The sequence below is a fragment of the Limulus polyphemus genome, unplaced genomic scaffold, assembly GCF_000517525.1.
Source record: "Limulus polyphemus unplaced genomic scaffold, Limulus_polyphemus-2.1.2 Scaffold3397, whole genome shotgun sequence".
Classification (NCBI taxonomy): domain Eukaryota; kingdom Metazoa; phylum Arthropoda; class Merostomata; order Xiphosura; family Limulidae; genus Limulus; species Limulus polyphemus.
The window spans coordinates 22,722-42,600 of NW_013669007.1; the positions used below are offsets into that span (position 1 = coordinate 22,722).

Genomic DNA, 19,879 nt, shown 5'->3' on the forward strand with positions numbered 1-19,879 from the left:
AATGATGGCTTTTTATGTCCCTGTGTTTGTTGGTAGTTCCTGAATACAGTTAGACATAAATGATGGCTTTTTATGTCCCTGTGTTTGTTGGTAGTTCCTGAATACAGTTAGACATAAATGATGGCTTTTTATATCCCTGTGTTTTTTGGTAGTTCCTGAATACAGTTAGACATAAATGACGCCTTTTTATGTCCCTGTGTTTGTTGGTAGTTCCTGAATACAGTTAGACATAAATGATGGCTTTTTATTATACTTGTACAAAAATTGACATCACAAGCTGCATACACAAGAAGTAATGAGATATACTTGTACAAAAACTGACACCATGAAAGGGGACTTCAAGCTACAGATAGCTGATGCAATGATGATAAAGTTTAGTTTCTAAATTCTCTTTTTAAACGTAAGATTTATTATTCTAGATGCGATAGAAAATTTTCATATTTCACAGGTATTTGGTATTTAGTATATTAAAAAATGTTTATTGACACCTAACAAATAGAGTTCCCACACAAATTATTACATACATTTTTGCAACATTATACAAAATTTTCCATGATCGAAATTTGAAAATGTACTTTCTTGGAGATGTATAAAAACTTTTTTTGTGCAACTGATGTTTAGCACTAGTAAATACTCTTATCCTAAGTTGTAATTTGCAAAATACTTGGATTTTCAGGATAACTTAGTAGAGAATACCTCTGATGTTTCATTCTTTATTGTGATTATAAATGTTTTCACATTCTAAGTTTTGAATTTCACTTCCATATCATTTTTCTATATTTTATATTCTATAACATGGAATTTTTTTTTCTGACCAATAGCCATATTCCATTAACTTCCCTCATGTATCTGGTTTGTGAGAATTCTGCATTAATACAGTTATTCATGCCACATTATAAGTTAGAGGAAATTGTTTAACAATTAATTTCTTTTAATACTCACATAAATCTATTAAAATCATAGCTGAATAAGTAAAAAAAAATGCATTTTATAGTCACTAGCTGAGGGTACCTGTTAATCCTTTCTCCACAGACATCTTTTTCTGCACATGTCAAGAGGTTTTAGTGAGTTACATTAAAAATTTAATCCAACAACTTTTTTTTCATGATATACCAATAAATATAGCAAAACAAAAATAAAACATAGCTAATAATCTATATTTTAATATTATATCAATTTTAAGTTCTTATTTTTATAAGGCAATAACTAGCATGAGCATTGTAATATTTGCTCTCTAGGCATTCCCTCCTCTCTAATATATTTACTACCCTTCCAAGAAGTACAAAATTTAATGTAAATTACTTATTATAATATCATCATTGCTCAGGCAAAGCATAATTTTCATAGCCTTCAATCTTATTTGGTTACAGACCATGATTTAAACAATCCAAACCCTCTTGCCACACCCACCTGTCACATCCCCTCTTTCAGAAATTGCCCATAGTTCTCTCTGACATTCAATACTATATTTTTATAACCAATAGAAAGCTAAGCTATCAAATGATGTATTATATTATGTTGTTTACTGTAAAGAAAATTGTCAATTGCATTTTCAGTTCAAGCTTGATTCCAATGAGAAACACAATTACAAGCGTAGATGAAGTTTTAATGGCTCTTGTTGCATAATTAAAAAGCCAGAAAAATTGCAATAGTTATGGGACATTAGTTGCCTTTTTGCACATTATTATTCTGTGTTCTTTGGTGCATTACTTAATTACATGAAAAAGTATTTAGTGCAGTATTACCATTAGTATAAAAAAGTAGGGTTAAGTGTCATTGACACAGCCAACAGCATAAAAAGTAGGGTTAAGTGTCATTGACACAGCCAACAGCATAAAAAAAGTAGGGTTAAGTGTCATTGACACAGCCAACAGAATAAAAAGTAGGGTTAAGTGTCATTGACACAGCCAACAGCATAAAAAGTAGGGTTAAGTGTCATTGACACAGCCAACAGCATAAAAAGAAGACCCGGATGAGTACTCTTTTTGTTTCTCATGTGTATTCTTTATTTATTTATTATTATAAAAGTAACTAAAATGTAAAATAACAAAACTTTTTACGTTACTTAAGGTTAGAGTAGGTGAAATAAATAATAATATAATAATTTTTTTTTACAAGTTATGCTTGTGAGTAACTTGTGCATAATGTAATTGAATACCATAATGTGAGCTGCACGTGATTTACAACTTATAATGGCAGGAATAGTAATTAGTTAGGGTTCAAAGGGCAATAAAACAATACATTTTAAGTATAAATACAGGTATACTATTATGAGTGTAAAGCTATTTAGGATAAACAAATGTAGTTCCATATTACTATTTGAAGTCATTCTAGAAAGAAAAAAAGGGTAATTTAGATGTACTTCAATTTTTTTTGGGTGGTTAGAAGGTCATTCAAATTTACCAACCTTGTATAAAGTTAGGGTAGAGTAAATAACAGATAAAATATAGTTTTATAAAAAAAAAAAGTTTGAAATTTATTTAGGAAGTTTTAGAAATTACATAAATAAAATTTGAGATTTTTGAGATGAAAAAAAGTATTTTTAATCTTAACGTGGAAATAATTTAGCACTTAGAATAGTATATAGAAATATTATATGTATTCACAGACAAATCTTCAGTAAAAAATCTGATTTTTTGTGTACAAATAATTTGTAATGTTTACTAAAAGTCTGCCAAATTTTGTAAAGATACATAAAGTGTATTAAAAGATATAATATGAAAACTATGAGATCGGTTGATTTCGCTGACCTCCTAGCAAGAGATTAAAGGAAGAAAAAAACTGTATAAAGGGCAATGTTAAATAATCTTCTCATTCGTTCTTTCTTTTGTTATTAAATACCTAATGACCTCATTAGATGTTAATTGCTTAAACTGCTTTTTGGAAAGTAATCATTGACTTATTTAACTGATTAAGTATTGTATCTTTAAATTCAATGCCAAAAATCCATTAAAAAAAAGTGGAAAGGGGCCCTATTTCAGGGTCTTTTATGGCTCTTCTTGGGCAAAAATCCTAAAACAAAATAACCCATGTACACTATTGGACAGTTTTCAGTTACCATACAAAAAATTACAGTAATAAAGCCAGCCAATTCTGGGTGATTGATGCTAATACACACATAATGGATCATATTTATAGTAAGATTCTGAGAATAACAATATATTAGTCTATAATACAGACCTTCAATAAGCTCAATAACACTATCTGAACACTGCTGCGAAGAATTTGGAGTCTCAGTATGGCATTTTATTATCTTGTCATTTCCTAGAAAATGTAGGAAATTACATTATTTCCATATTTCTATTAAAACATGAAAATAATATATTTAAACTAATGGTTTTATAAACATAAAAAAATAGAAATATCTTCTGTACCAAAATATATATACATAATCATGATCACAGAAAAAACAAAACAAAAAAGAGCAAATTTATTTTTGGAACTGAATGATAAAACATTATTAAATGCTTGTAAATGACCATTCATTCACTTAAAATCCTGATAATCAGGGTAAAAATGACTATTTATCACTTGAAACCTTAATGATCACAACCATTAACATCATGACTGGGTTACCACATATGCATATTTTTGTACTTTTGAATTGCTTAAAATGATGAATTATATATATTATTTGGTGTTACAATGGTTCGTTTAGGCAAACCTTAAATAATTTTTCAAACAAATCAACTATATCAACTTTAATTCATTTCAATACTTAATACTGATATTAAATTACATATTGATAAATTTATGAATCAAGCCATGCATCATGATGAAAAAAGCTGTACATTTAACTAGCTTATATAAGTTACAAGAGAAAATTATGGAAAACAGTTGATGAAGATCATAACCTTAGATACAACTGTTTGTCATAAATATGTCTATACAGACCTTACTACAGAAAACATCTAAATAAAGTTAACCTCAGGTGTAGTTAATTGCCAAGAAAAATCTCTGCTACATTTAATATGGAAAACAGTTAAGTAAAGATAACATTAGTTATAGTTACAAGCATAAATCTCTAGTACACTTACTATAAAAAACAATTCAGTAAAGATAACATTAGGTATAATTATTTGCCATGGATAAATCTCGGCTAATCTCAGGAAATAATTTTTCTTAGTCAAGATAAATCTTTTATTGCAACATGGTCACTCACTAGTGACCAAAACTATAAAGTAAGATCCACTAATAAGCTCCTAGCTTATGTTCAGAAACAATGTATAACATGAATAATTCTTACAAAGTCAAACACATAATATTGGATCACCAACAACACATTTACATATAAACAATGTCAAATCACTAAGGATCTGAGTCATGACTGGGTTAAGTCTAATGTAATAAACAAAAATACATTATTAATATAAAAGGTAAAATCACTTCTTACTTGATATCCACAGTTGTTGCTCACTTATGGGAGGAGGTGTTTTGGATAAATTCTTGTTCTTTTCTTTATATGTAACAGCACTCTCTACATGTAACACTGAACCAGCTAAAACATTAAGAGAAATAAAATTCACAACATTCTAATGTATTAAGATAAAAAAATCAATCACAGACAGGGACAGATTAAGTGTAACTCGGACCCTCGGCAGTGGCTTGACCATGGGTCCCCTACTTGCATTGACATCCTGCAGTATATTTCATTATTATAATGTACTGATAAGCTATGAGCCCCTCTCTAGGCCTGGGCCTCAGGCACCCCCACCCAATCCCTCCCTGAACACAGATTGTTATGCAACAGATTTTTCTCAGACAAAAATAGTAACTTAAACAGAGTTTCAATTAAACTCAACCTTTTCAAAAACAGCAAAAGTGTTTTAAAAAAATTTGGATGGTTTACTCGACCAACTGAAAACAAAATTCCTTAAATTTTCAAGATCTTTTCAGGATAGAATTTTCTTGTTTCCAGAATCCAATTCATCAGTCACTTAAAACTTCATCTTACTATCTTATTTATCAGAAGCACAAGTAATTCCTATAACATACTATCTTTCTATCTTATTTACTAGAAGCACAAGTAATTCCTATAACATACTATCTTTCTATCTTATTTACCAGAAGCACAAGTAATTCCTATAACATACTATCTTTCTATCTTATTTACCAGAAGCACAAGTAATCAGTGAAATCTACTAAATATACTTAATAGTTATCAAATAGAAATATTAAAGCATGATGAAGAAATTACAAAATGCTATTAAAAGTACTAGAACTTAATGAGTATGTAAAATGCCCTTTACAATTTCAATGGATAATATAAACACAGTAATCACTAACCAATTAAAATGGGAGTTTTAAATTTAAAAGTTTACACCCACATGCATTAAAGCAAGTAACACTGTTTTGTTAAACTTGCCATGAAAGGAAAATATCAAATTTTTCCACTCATTGTACTTCCACCAACAAATGTCTTACATAAGTTAATTAATTAATTAAAGTAAATTAATTAAGTCATTTCACATGTGCATATAACTGAAGTAGAAACATACACAAAGTACATAGATATTTTAGTAACACTATATAAATGTAAATATAGTCAGTTTGATTCTGCAATAATTCATGCTTATAAAAGATAAATTAAAAAGTAAGAGTACATCTAAGAAAAGTTTGAAAATTATGATATTCAGTGTTAATATCAAGAATATCTGAAGTAGTTAATCTACCATATATATTAGGGTTGGTGTCTTATCCATTTACCCAAATCTAGGGTCTTTCATGTTAAGACTAAGCTTCTCCTAAGAGGCTGATTTTTCCCTTAACACCATATTTTTTCTCCTTCCATTATTAAGAAAACACAAATCACAGTTGTTGTAGCTAGACTGTATTCATCATTCTTACCAACTATGAGCTTCATTCTTTCAGAGTTTTTATAATCATGCTAGTCAGTAAAAATATGGGTTTAAAGTTAAAAAGTCTGAATACAAGGCAAAGAACAAGCAGAATAAAACTTTATATTAACACATCTGAATATTAAAACAGACACACTTAGCTAACTCTGAGGTATATGCAAGTATCGAAAATCAGTTTTAAACATGTTTTATAGTTAAAATAGTGACCTTAAAATTGAATATAAAAATTTCAATGATTTTGCATGTTTACCAGAACTTGTGCAAACCTTCCTCCCCCTCCCATTTCTTTAAACTTTAGTCTCTTAGCATTATTCAGTATGCAGTCAAAACAATAACAAATAAGCTAAATATTATCACAACAACTTTAGAAAAGCTTAAAACAGAAGCAAGCAGAAGCCCTCACATAGTATTCAAACTCAAGATCATACTTAAATATCATGAACACTGAGTAATGGAAAGTCAAACACTATATTCTGTGCTACAGATACTGGAAATGAAAAATCTCAAGTTATGAAAAATAACGAGTATCAATAATAAAAGGATGCTTCGTACAACCATGAACACATTCTGTATCAATTCAAACTTTTACACAATATTGTTTTTACTCATTTTCAATAAAAGACTGACATGGTAAACTGATCCACAAGATTAACTTTTTCTCGATTGGTTAGTTGGAATTATCCTCAGCAAACAGTACCAGGTTAATCTGGCACAAAAAAACAATACAAAAGTTAAGGGTTTTTCTTTGTAAAATATTCTATCATAACTGGTTATTTTCTGCACTAATGATTTAACAAGTGTCTGAAATGTATGTAGTTTTTGATATGCTATCTGTTAGAGTAATGTGTATATTATTTCACCAGGCACTAGCGTACTTACTAATTATAAAACTACACTACATATTGTTCATTTACATCTAACCGTATTCAGGAACTACCAACAAACACAGGGACATAAAAAGCCATCATTTATGTCTAACTGTATTCAGGAACTACCAAAAAACACAGGGATCATACACAAGAGGTAATGAGATATACTTGTACAAAAATTAACACCACAAGCTGAAATTTCATCTAAATAAAGGTTTTCATTTTTATGCTGTTTATCTGTATATTTTCATAAAATGATAAAAGATCAGGTACAATCACTGCAAATTTACTTTCATACTTATATTCAAGTTCAGCTGAAGGACTATCACTTCAGTTTTGTTTTATTTTGACTACTTAAAAATGGTTTGAGATATATATATATATGTGTGTGTAACTGAAAAAAAAAGCACTTAACAGTGGACTGAACTGATCTTATGTACAATGCAAGTCTGCAAAATGTCTAAAATCTTTGGGGGTACAGACCTCCAAACCATCTGGAAGACTGATGTGTTCTTTAATATGAGATTGAAATAAAGCTTAATTTAAAAGAGGTCACCAGTAGATGTTAAATCATACACTTCTGCCTCATGGTTTTTCTATAGTAGTGAATAAGAACAACACATACTGTCCCAGTGATTGTAAGCTGGTATGAGAAAGTGTATGTATATGATAGTTTTTTTTTTTGCATTCTTTTAACATATGTTGACATGGAAATTAGACAGAACTAGCTTAAAACTTGAAAAAGATGCACTGATGATGATACTCAGTAAATTAAATTAACTCAACGAATATCATGACCACCAAACTGGCAATCTAATGAAATTTAAGGTGGTGGGCATCCAAACCAAATCCTTCAGGCACAACTATTCTGCAACCCTGCATTTCACATGTAATATCCACTTTCAGGTAAGCATCCTGAATCAATTACCAGATACACTACTTGGAAAGATAGGAAAAAGTGGTACAAGTTTAAAATCAGTTCAGAATAAGTCATAAAATATGCAAATAAAACCTTCAATAAAGATGAAGACAAATATGTGTTGCTAATGTAACCTAACTCATGATCAGGGTGGCTGTTTATACAAACACAACTGTTAAATAAACAGTGCTTCCTTTCTTTTAACTTATTTTTTTTTTAAAAACTGACTTAAACACCGATTAAAGATAAGACAACATATAACATTACAAACTTTACAATTTTTAATACTTTCATAGATTAACCTGATAAGATACGTAGGTGTGACTATACTCGTACAAAAATTCATCAAGTTACCACACAGTGATGAAATTTCAAGAGAGATGATATTACCCTATCTGTTGATCAGTTATGGTGTGATAAGTTTTTTGAAAGGTTAAAGTATCATATTCAATTTTTTTCAAATGCTAAAACTTCATTACATTGGAAAACAAATGCCTCTAAAGTATAAACACAAAAATTACATAAACTATAAAAAACTGCATCTCTGAAATTCTGTATACACATATCAAACAAGTTGTATTGAAGTTAAGTTCATTATTCTCAGAAAGTAAGAAATCTTGATTTTTCTCTGATGAACTACATAACATAAAAAGCATCACTTATCACTTTTTTCAATATATCACAACAGATAAAATAAAAAACAACAAGAAATCACTATATATCTTTAGCTGTTTACTGGAATTCTTTATGTTATTTGTTTTTTACAATGGACAAACAAATTTGGTTTACAGTATTTTTTTTAACCTTTGGTGTGACTGTGACATGTAGAAATCATAACATAAAAATGTCAATAACAAATATGCATACAATTTTTAATTACAGTGACAGCATATAAAAACATTTCTATAGTGATAACCCACTAAAGATATTGTACACAAACCTAAAAGTCAGGTCAACAGAAATATAAGAAAAAAGTGTGTGTGTGTTTTATAGCAAAGCCACATCAGGCTATCTGCTGTTCAAGAGGAATCAAACTCCTAATTTAACATTGGAAGTCTGTAGACTTACTGCTGTCCCATCAGGGGACCTAGAAAACAGAGGTTGATTGTTGTTAAGCACAAAACTACACAATGGGCTATATGCACTCTCTACCACAGTAAAGACTTTTTACTGCTGAACCACTGGGTTGCGTTTCATGTTACGCTACAGCTATTAAGTAAGAGACTGAGTTGCAATACTATAGCAAGTAGAGCAAAATAAAACAAAAACAATGCTGTTCTTTTTTTATGCTTCTGACATATTTCCAAAAATAAAATAAAAAAGGAATCATTTGACTCACAACACTGATCAAGTGTTTTCTCTCTGCAGATTTTTTTAAATAATGTTTTTCATTATAGAATTTCAAACATGACCCAACTAGATTTCTTTAATTTCATCACTAGTTGTACATATACATGTACAAATAAAAACAAAACAATGTATACATATAAAAGTTTTGTATTTTAGTGATTTGAAGTCACTGGTATTTTGCATAATTATACCACTCTTGGGTTGCATTTCTGTTACAAAAAACCCTTTAAAAAAGAAAAAATCAGTACTGCCTTTGTGAGTTTTATGATACATACAACACCAAAACATAACTCGAACTATATAAGGGATCTACAAACTTTTGAAAGGTGACACAGTAATTGAAAGGGTTATTTTTTAAAAGACCACATTATGTTTTCTTGGTCTCTGAACCCTCAGAAGCTGAACACTTTCACAATTTTTACATATCTAACTGAAAGTATACTTACAATTAATTTCACTGTATACACATTTTTGGGAAAATATGTAATTTTTAAACTTTTTTAAAAACCTAATTTACATATGCCTTAGATTCCGGCATTTGTGAAAATGAGAAACTTCTCAAAAAACATTAATGTCGAACTATAAAAATGCTAACAATGCAAAATTTAAGGCTGAAATTTAAAACCATGATACTGGTAAGAAACTAAAGTTTTTGACCAATTATTGCATAGGTTTTGTTGCATATTTCACAAAGAAGTTGAAATATTTAGTTAAAAATTCAGTGATTGAGAATTACAGTCTTAAAAGAAATGTAGATGGACATAATAAAACTACACTAGTAAATTAATTACTACTAAAACACTAATAATGTAATTTCCTATAAAAGAAGTTATACACACACACACACACACACACATACATAATATGGTTATTATCTTATATAACAGCTTATGATAAAAAAATAAGATAAATATTTACAGAAACTCTTGTTATTAAACTGATAAAAACATTAAGGCTAAAATTTATAAAACTTACCTAGGAACATAACAGTGTTCTTTTTTTCCTAAGTAAGTCTTTCATTAAGAGGTAGAAACTACAAAGTTATACTTTAAAAACTATGACAGAAATAATATTAACCACTTATATGTTTACATGTGACATGGAAACAAACACATACTTAACTTTTACATGTTCTGTATACACTTCTGTTCAAACGTTTGAATGACACATAATACAAAACACTTGCCAAACTGTAACACCTAAATATTTTAATACAGTGCTTGGTAGAGAGCTATGAAAAAGTAAATCTGTCATTAGAGCCAAAAGTGGCTATTTTAAAGAATCTAATGACTAAATAGATTACAACTGCAATTGTGAGAGTCCAATTACATAACTCAGTCCTTACTACTATCATAACCAATAATGTAATTGTAAGTGTTTATTTTTAGTTTACCTGAAAAACACGTCTGTCTACATTTTTGAACTCTTTTAATTAATGTAATAGTATGAAAACTGCGTAAAAAAAAAGAATATCAGGCAATGAGAATGTCTGCCAATAAGAAATTCTGCCTATCACAAAATCCATAGTAAATTTTGGTAAGTGTTTAATTGTTTTTAACAACACTGGTTTTATACCTAATTTACTGACTCATGCTATGTTGTTGCATCTGTTTTTGACACAAGCTGCCAAGGTATACATATTTGATGTGCTTTGTCATTGTCTAATCGTCAATAATGTAAACATATGCTGTGAATCAAGTAGATTTAGATAAAATCTTATGAAGAACAAATAAGCATTACAAATACTTTGGTGTTCAAAAGACAAAGTGCAGAATATAAAGTTATATATATTATATTAGAAAATGTTATTCCTTCATTGTGCACCTTGTTTAACATTTTTGTTTGATATGGTTGGTGGTTTATGAGAGTCTAACAGTGCTTTTCCATTACTACAACAGGAAGTAGACACAAAAGTGATTATACATCAACAAACTACCAAAATGTTCATGCTTTTGAGATGTGCTACGAGCTGATGTAAGGTAATTAATGTTACATTTTATGTTCAATATCTCCTCTACTCATAAGAAGTTATGTAGTCTTAAGTTTTTGAAACTAGGTTTATGATTATTGAGGGTTACAAAAATGATTTTTTTTTATGAAAGAAATATGAAAAGTTGTTTACTTAAAATTTCCAGTGATGAGCTCTGGTCATACTACCTAATGATGGAATAGTCTCTCAGAAGACATGATGCTTGAGCTTACTGAAAAGCCCAAGTGAGCTTCTTGATGAGGAAGAGATAAAAGTAGTTATAACTATATCACTGTATCTTTCCATTGATAGACATACTCTATCATCAAATAAGCTAGAGATGAGTCCATATAATTATTGTGGCATACTCAATTTTTTTTATGTTTCAAATAAAATTTCCATTTAACTTTCAGCATGGGCTCGGTCACAGGGGCCAACCTCGTAACCATTTTGTGTTTGTTATAGTTTTATGCTATAACTTTTAAATTAGTATGTATATCTTCATGAAATTTTGCAGATTATCAGTAAACATTACAAGGCTTTCGTACACAAAATATCAGATTTTTAATGATATTTTAAGATTTTTTAAGTAATATTTTTCTCATGCCTTTTTTCTTTTCAAATGTTGACTATCCAACATGCAAAGTAATTTTGATTTTAAGATTAAAAATACTTTTATACGTCAGAAAATTTTAAAATTTCACATGCAAATCTTTGTAACCTCCAGATAATTATCAAATGATTATTAAGAAAAAACATTATATTTTATCTGTTATTTTCACTATTGAATCTCTGTATGGGTTTGGTCAATTTGACCAACCTCTTAACCACCATAAAAAATTAGGAAATAATAAATATAAATTATGCTTTTTTTGTTCTAGAATGACTACAAATTATAACAAAAACACAAATGTTTAAATCTAATAACATTATACATTTATATATATTTATTATCTTTATTATATTGACCTTTTAGCCGTGCCTGGCTAACATTACAGAAGTTGCAATGATACAGTGCAAGTGCACTCATGTTACCTTACCCAAGAATATAAAACTGGCCTTTACAAAGTGACCTGTCTTGGCTGTGTTTTAGTGGACTAGTATATTGTACAATATAGTCACAATTATGTTATAATACATATGTATATACATTATTACTATCTACAAATAAGTTCTTAAACATATTTTTCTTAAAACATAGAACAATAAATAAATAAGTATAGCAAACAATTATCTCTTCTAGTTACGACCTTCGTACTCATTTGCTGCTTGCCATAGGTTGCTAAGCTTTATCAATTTTTGCACATGGAGGATGTGAAACAAAATAATTTTTTTTAGGTTTTATAGATAGATTTTGAAATAACCAAAAATCATAAATTACTATATCAACACCATAGAATTCCACCATAATTTATCAAGCTTAGTAATTAAGCTGTATTTGGGTCTAAAAATATGAAATTTCAAGCTCACTAAAGTCTTACCTTACCACTTGAAATCTGCCATGAAAAGAAAGGGTTTCCCACATAAATACTTTGCATAGACCCAGAGAACCACATGGGGGACATTCTGAGCTTTCGATTGGTTATTCACACGTCATAGACAGAAGTAGGTGTACGTATTTCCAAAAATGGAAAGAGGTGGGCAGGGTCACTGTGTTTGAGTCAGTAAATGTAGCGATATTTTAGCATATAGAAAAGATAAGAGGTTCTTATTTTATATTTTAGCTTGTCAATATCAGTAATTTGAGTTCCTAATTCATAAGAAACTATAGTCTTTGTATTTGAACATCACAAACATCTAATTTGAACCAGTGCTGCATTCAACATACCACATGACACACAAATATCGATATTTAAGTGTTTTTTAATATTTACTTTTAAATCAAGGAATTAACTAATGTATAATACTAAAATTTGAATTATAATCTACAATTTGATACCAAAGTTATTGACATAAATTCATAAAATAGTAGTCAAATACAATTTTGAATGCAAGTCAACAAATGCGATGACATGGGCTTTGACCCATGTTGATAGGGTTAATAACAGCTATGTACATGGCAATAGAATGGTGTATATAATGAATGTCTATCTGCAAATACTAAAATGATTAAAATAAAGAAGAAATCAAACAAACCTAACACAAAGCTCCATCAACTGATGCACCTGTTGCTGCAAAGATAGAATATGATCCTCCATTCTCCTTAAGCGAAGTTCCTGCCGTAGCTCCACCCCCTGAGCACTGAAGTTCCTAGTATGGTACCCTTTCCACAAAGCTTGTATCTTTGTTGCAGCATCATGAACATTTCTTTCTCTATGATGAAAGGTGCTGTTTTCCATTACAGAATTATTCTCCAAGTGTATGTTACTGGATGTTAAGTGTCCAATATTTGATGATATTAATACCTGGTTATCATCTACACTATTTAAAACAAAGGTAGCTGTTGTTAGGGGAGCCTGGCTGGTAAATATAGTCTGAGTTTGTGTCATCAACTGAGACTGTTGATTTCCATTTTGAAAAGGCTTTGGTTTTCTTTGACCAGATGAATGCCTGGGAGAGGCTACCTTGTTTGCATAAACTTGCCGAATAGATGTGTCTCTTGGCTTCATCCTAGTTCCAAACTTATCCTTGGAAGGAGAGTTTCGAGGAGAATTACTCGAAGGGCGAGTTCTTGTAGAAGACCTGCGAGGAGAATGGAAGATTTGAGGTCTAGAAGTAACAGGAGGAGAGCCATGCACTGAAGAGACAGTTTTACGTGTAACATTTTTTGTACAGTGTTTTTGGGATGATAACATCATCTTAGGCGATACTGATCTTGTAACCTTTCTATTAGTTAGCTTTTGAACTGAAGACACTCTGGCATGAATTGGATGGCAGATGGAAGTGCTATCATTCACATATTTTTGTAGTTCAACTGGTGAAACTCGCTGAACAACCCTATCTTCATACTGTTGGTAAGGGGTCCTAGTTTTAACTGCAGGTGAAACAGGACATTCGGCTTTCTCATCATATTGCTGATACTGAGGTTTTGTTCTGCAAGTTTGATCAGATAGAAGGATCCTATTGTCTCCCAGAAACCTTTCAATGGTCACTGGGCTCTTTGTTGGTAGTACACTATAGTTCCTATCCTGCTGATGGTTTGGTCCAGGAGGTTGATCAACATGGTTCAACAATGGATTCAGAGCTGGACTCTCAGAACTAGCTACAACATCCGGTACAGGGATGGTTGATGTGTCATTCTGTGTTATATCTCCAATATATCTGGGTGAATCTGTGTGAAAGAAAATTTTCATAAAAAGGGGAAAATTACTACATGTACATAGGTAAAAACATGTTCAAAATGCAATTATTATATCAGAACCAGAAGAAATTAAAAGATAGAAAATCTTAAAAACTTGATCTATGTTTTGTCTCAGCTCACATCTCTAATTCACTAATATAGAATTTTATGAACAAATTTTTTTAAACTTCAGAGAAGTTAAGCACAATGGAATGTTATTAAAGACGTTGGACAATTATAAACACAATACCTTTGTATTTATATTTAAGTGCATAGAAATGTAAGTTAAAAATTACAGTCAAGTCATTTTTGGATAATTTGCCCTCAACCCAGCCCCAGAAGCTCCCAAAGTTAGTGCAACAGTCAGCCTTTGGGATCACTTGGTCGAAAAATTGAGTCAGATGCAAGTGACATTATTCATGGTAAAGAAGGCCAGTTGCGGTTGGCTTGCTCTCTGTGCGCCACTTTCTGCATGGAAAATTGTCGGTATGTGAAAACAATTCGTTTTTTTTGCACAAATTTCATTAAATAGATGTCGTGAATACAGTTATTTGTGAGTAAATTGTTTCAGGATGTAAACAACTATGGTTCCCAAGGAAAAGGAGATATCTCTGCATGAGTTTACTCCTAAGTCAGACAGGAAACTGCCTGGACAAAGTTCGTATCAAGAACTCATGATAAATGGCGTCCAATCCAAAAGCTGCCATGTATGCAGTTTAAACTTTGTAGAATCAGACTTGAAAAATAAACAACAATCTGATATTGGATTTGCAAAAACATTGGCGCTAAAGAAAGATGCAGTGCCCAGTGTGTATCCAAAGTTCGAGGAAAATCCATGAAGCATGGTGAGCAGCAGTCATGCTCATGCAGTGGCACATCATGCTCTTGTTCACAGACCGATAACAGTGATGATAGTCGTGTCCAATCAGCCATTTGAAAATGAGAGGCATACAGGGTAAGCTCAAATTTTAAGAACAATATAGAATTGTCAGCAATCTTTCAGGTCTTATAAACACACCAGTAGATCTGCTACAACAAAAAATGTTTGTGAAATTTCACTTTCAGCTATTATTTACCAAAAAAAGGGTATGGACAAATAATTGTCTGTTTTATTTATTTATTTTAATGTTTCTAAGACTTTTTTATGAAACTTCAATAGAGATGTCAGAATGCAACATAAAAAATGCTAGATCTACAATATCGTTTACTGAAAGATGACCTCAGCTATATTTGTTTTTCCAGTCCTAATGTATATTTAGTCATATGCATACAAATCAGAGCATGTGCAGAATGCAATATCAGGAGTCCATCGGCTGATAATAAAACTACATCTAGATATAGATCCATCACTTGAAAAAAACAAATATTTACTAGAATTTACTCATAGATTTACGATATTAATGCCCATGTTAACATACTGACAGCTGTAAATTCTGTCCCATTTTCATGAGCATTAGCAGTGTAAACCAGTCTTTTATGACATTGTAACATATAACTATTGAAACAACTCCATTCCAAGAAAGATCAAACAACTGCCAGACCTCATCCACTTTGGCTGACATGGCAACATCAGACACTTTATTGTCTGCAAGCTATGGTTCAAACATTTTTATTTACTTTGCATGACATAGGTTTTCCCACTCAGTTCACCATGTGATGCTTCTGCTAGTTTTTCTTAAAGCTAGCCAACGTGACCACATATAGCTTGGAGCCACATGAATTTGAGTGTTTCATGACTTTCTTTAATCACATTATTTTTAGTGCAACACGATACATACATTCAAGCATGAAAAATACCTTATTGTCTGAAGTCTTTAAAAGTGAAAAAACAAAGAGCCTCACATAAAATACATCAAAGTAAAATATCATTTACACTCTTGCAACATACTCCTTTTATTGATAATTACGAACTGCTTTAATAGAATTTTTAATCAATCTTCTTCATAAAAAAATATCAAAAACTAAATATTACTTTTAATTACATATCTTTGCTTCTTTAAAAATAAAGAAATTATATAAATATCTTAACATTCCTAAAAAGGCAAGAAATTTATTTTGAGTTTAATGAGTTTGAGTTTTGAGTTTATGTTTGCTGTAAAGCACAAAGCTGCACAATGGAATACCTGGTACTGTGCTCACTGCAGGGATTAAGCCTCAAATTTTAGTGCAATAAACCTTCAAAGCTAACTGCTGAGCCATTGGGGAGCCTGAATGTAGAAATAATATTCATGACCAGTAATGAAGGACAAGATTAAGGTTGAGGAAAAAAAAACCAACTTATAATTTCTTTAGCTGGTAAAATGGGTTAGAACAATAATTTCCAGAAATCAAGATTCTAGTGACTTAAGAATCAATTGTTCCACATAGCTGATATTACTTTAAAGCTACATGTAATTTCAGAGTCCAGCCTTTACGTACCACTCTAGAAAGGTGATAAGTCCCTATTAAGAATGAAATATCATGGTGTTCATAATATACATCTAACATAAAAATGTGTCTAATAATGATCCAATAACAATGAAGTACAAAATTCATGGGCACTGTATTGTTAGGATACTATCTTACAAAATACATGTACATATACAGTTAACAACCCATAAAATAAATAACAATGTATTTTTGTAGAATGTGCAGTACAGTACTTTATGTTGGACTAAATCATTTAACAGGAGATCCTACACAAGTAGAAAAAAAAACTCCATAGTGTATGTTACAAAAAACAAACTGATGAACTATAAAGTTCTTTCATCATCAATGAATAAATATCAAAAGGATATTATAACTTTATACTCATTGTATTTTTACAAATATACTGAATTGCAAAATGTGACACCAGAAAATGTTTTCTAGCTACCGATAATTGTAAAAAAGTGATGAAAAAGTCCTTTTTTCTCCCCTAACAATCTTCAATAATTTTAATTCTAAATAAACTGTGTGGGCTTACTAGAGATTTACTAAGTTTTATTTTTCAAAATTTGAAGTCCAAAAGGTTTAACAAGTTTAATTAGAGAGATAATCAGCAAACATTTAAATACTATGGCCACTCAGGTGTGCTATACACAACATCAAATGGGAGTTTTACATTCATCATGTCAAGTTTTAATGGATAAAAGTGATTTCTATTTATATAAAAAATTGACTGAAAACAAAAACTTAAAATTGTATTTGCATTTCCTTTAAATTTACAAAAACTAAAGTACTGGGGTTGTTTAGAATTATGGAATCAGGATCATTTGTACAGAATTCACAATAGCTCTTTCTCTCTCTGCATGCAGATACATTTGAAATGTTCAAGTTGTAAGGATCTACACAAATTAATCATCATATGTAACTCACTAAAGCTATACCTAAGGAACAGAGAATATAAAAAAAATATTGAAGCTGTAACATGTCTAAGGTATTTCAAATGCTCTCTAATATACTGAGTATACATTACTGCTCATTATTAGTCAATATCCCATTCTTCTGTTTCTAATTAAGTCATTACTGCCATAATCCCCTTCTACGTACACCAAACGTTCTCCTAACAAATATGAATCAATCTTAAAAATATTTTCAACAAATATCTGTGGTATATTTTCATCTCTGATTTTTATAACACTTTTTTAAAATAATTTTCTGAAGTCTTCATTAATTTTTCCACCTACAATGAGTAAATACTAGAATAAATAATTATCACAGTAAGATATTTATGAAGATTCCTCATGTTTGTAAATTACCTTGAAAATCTGATAGTGGGTAAAAATTAAGTATATTTTAAGCAATCTCTACAATACAGTTTGTCAGATGGAACATGCCACGAGTGCCATCATTCTAATTACAGTACAAATATAAAATATTTGTGTGGCAGTCACATGGTCAATTAGGAATAGAAAATGACAGTTTGGTTTAAAATTATGGCAAACGTATTATATTAGTAATAACCATATTATTTTTCAAATAAAAAATAGACTTTGCCAAATAATGCTTAATATAAAATATTCAGATTTTCTTTGTCTATACGGCTATAACAAGAAAAAGTGTTAATTAAGTTCACAGCTGCATACACAAGAAGTAATGAGATATACTTGCACAAAAACTGACACCACAAGCTACATACACAAGAAGTAGAGGATATCTATGTCTTTTGACTAGAGCATAAATAGTTGCCTAAACTTTTTTTTTTGCTGCAATAGTAAGTTATAAAGGGAAGATAATACTTTTATATTTTTTTAAATATACGTTTCCCTAAATGAATGTTACAAAAATAATAAATCACTGCATCTGCCTTATGGTTCCTATTTCTTTAAAGCAATATATTAGGTTTAGTTGAGATCTTAAAGCTGCTTAATTTCTTAGAATAGGGAAAAACTACTTCATCGGACAAGCTATTTGGAAGACTTGAAACTAAAAGTAACATTATCAGCAAATCAACATATCTCTATTCATTTAAACCACTCTTACAGATACCTCATGAAAATGGTCCTAATTTTGACAAGATCATCTACGTCATAAAGGTTTTACTTGGTTAGCTGCAAATTGTATGGTATGTTGTGTTGTACTATTAGGTTTGTTTGTTCGCTTTGGATATTGTGCAAAGCATCGTAAAGGTTATCTGTGCTAGCATCTCTAATTAAAACTGACAAGACTACAGGAAAATGCAAACCATGGACCCCCAAAATCACAGTTTGGCACACTACTCACTGGACCACACCTGGCTTAGTACTTAATTTGAATGCTTGTACTGATAAGAAATGAAAAACGGAAATTATGTTTGGAAAGAGTAAATTATTAATACATTCCAAACACAGTAATGCAAAATCTAAATAACAGATTCTGAAATCCTAAAATATATCAGGAAAACCTAACTGATCAGTTTATAAACTATTTTTAAGTTTCATTGCTGTCATGAGATAAGTGCATGAATGTTTCTAAGCTTCATACAAGAATTATTGCTTCAGATATCGAGATAAGCTCAGTTTTGCTGGAGAAAAATTCACCTTATATTTTTGGTTGAGGATATCATAAGGTCCTCGTCAATGTAATAATATTAAAAGCTATACATTTCCAAAACTAATAGATCTAATCGATGTAGATTTTTGCAAGTTTGTCCCTTCTGTTTTAGTAAATATTTCAGCACTCAAGAGATATTAATGGCACAAAAAGCAAATGTTGCAGATGTTTTTTCAACTGTTTTACTGAGTAAACCCCATAGATTTGTGTAAAAGTTAGCTCAAGCTAACTGCAGTTTAGCATATTTAATTTGTTGCAAACGATAATGTCCAAATTTCTGTAATTTCAGTGAGCCAATACAAATTTTAATGATGAACAACATCTGTAATGTCAGTAAATGAAATTGTGATTTATTTAATTAACATTAATGTTTTACATTGATTTAATACAGTTGTATTATTATCTTCTTTTTTCTCTCTGTCTAGTCATTATCATAACTAATGTACATCTCTCTCTCTCTCTCTCTCTGAACTAGCCAACAGCAGGAACTCTACAAAGAAAAAGAGCAGAGGTTACAATTAAATGAAGATATTGTCAAACTTAAGAGTAAGGTAAAGTGAAAAAGCTATAATTTAACAAGTTTTTCATACACTTGTTTAATGATATTATGTGTGTGTGTGTATATATATATATATATATACA

The 19,879-nt window shown here is 30.3% G+C and overlaps 1 protein-coding gene across 1 annotated transcript in view; it reads right to left on the minus strand.

Annotated features, from left to right (window-relative positions):
* Positions 1-19,879, minus strand: part of LOC106469285 (centrosomal protein of 97 kDa-like) — a 64,960-nt gene that overhangs the window by 15,875 nt on the left and 29,206 nt on the right. Inside the window, exons 11-12 of the mRNA XM_022397763.1 lie at positions 4,394-4,498; positions 3,074-3,264 (exon numbers count right to left, since the gene is read on the minus strand). Of these exons, the coding sequence (XP_022253471.1) occupies positions 3,074-3,264; positions 4,394-4,498 (296 nt within the window). The remainder of the gene's footprint in view (positions 1-3,073; positions 3,265-4,393; positions 4,499-19,879) is intronic.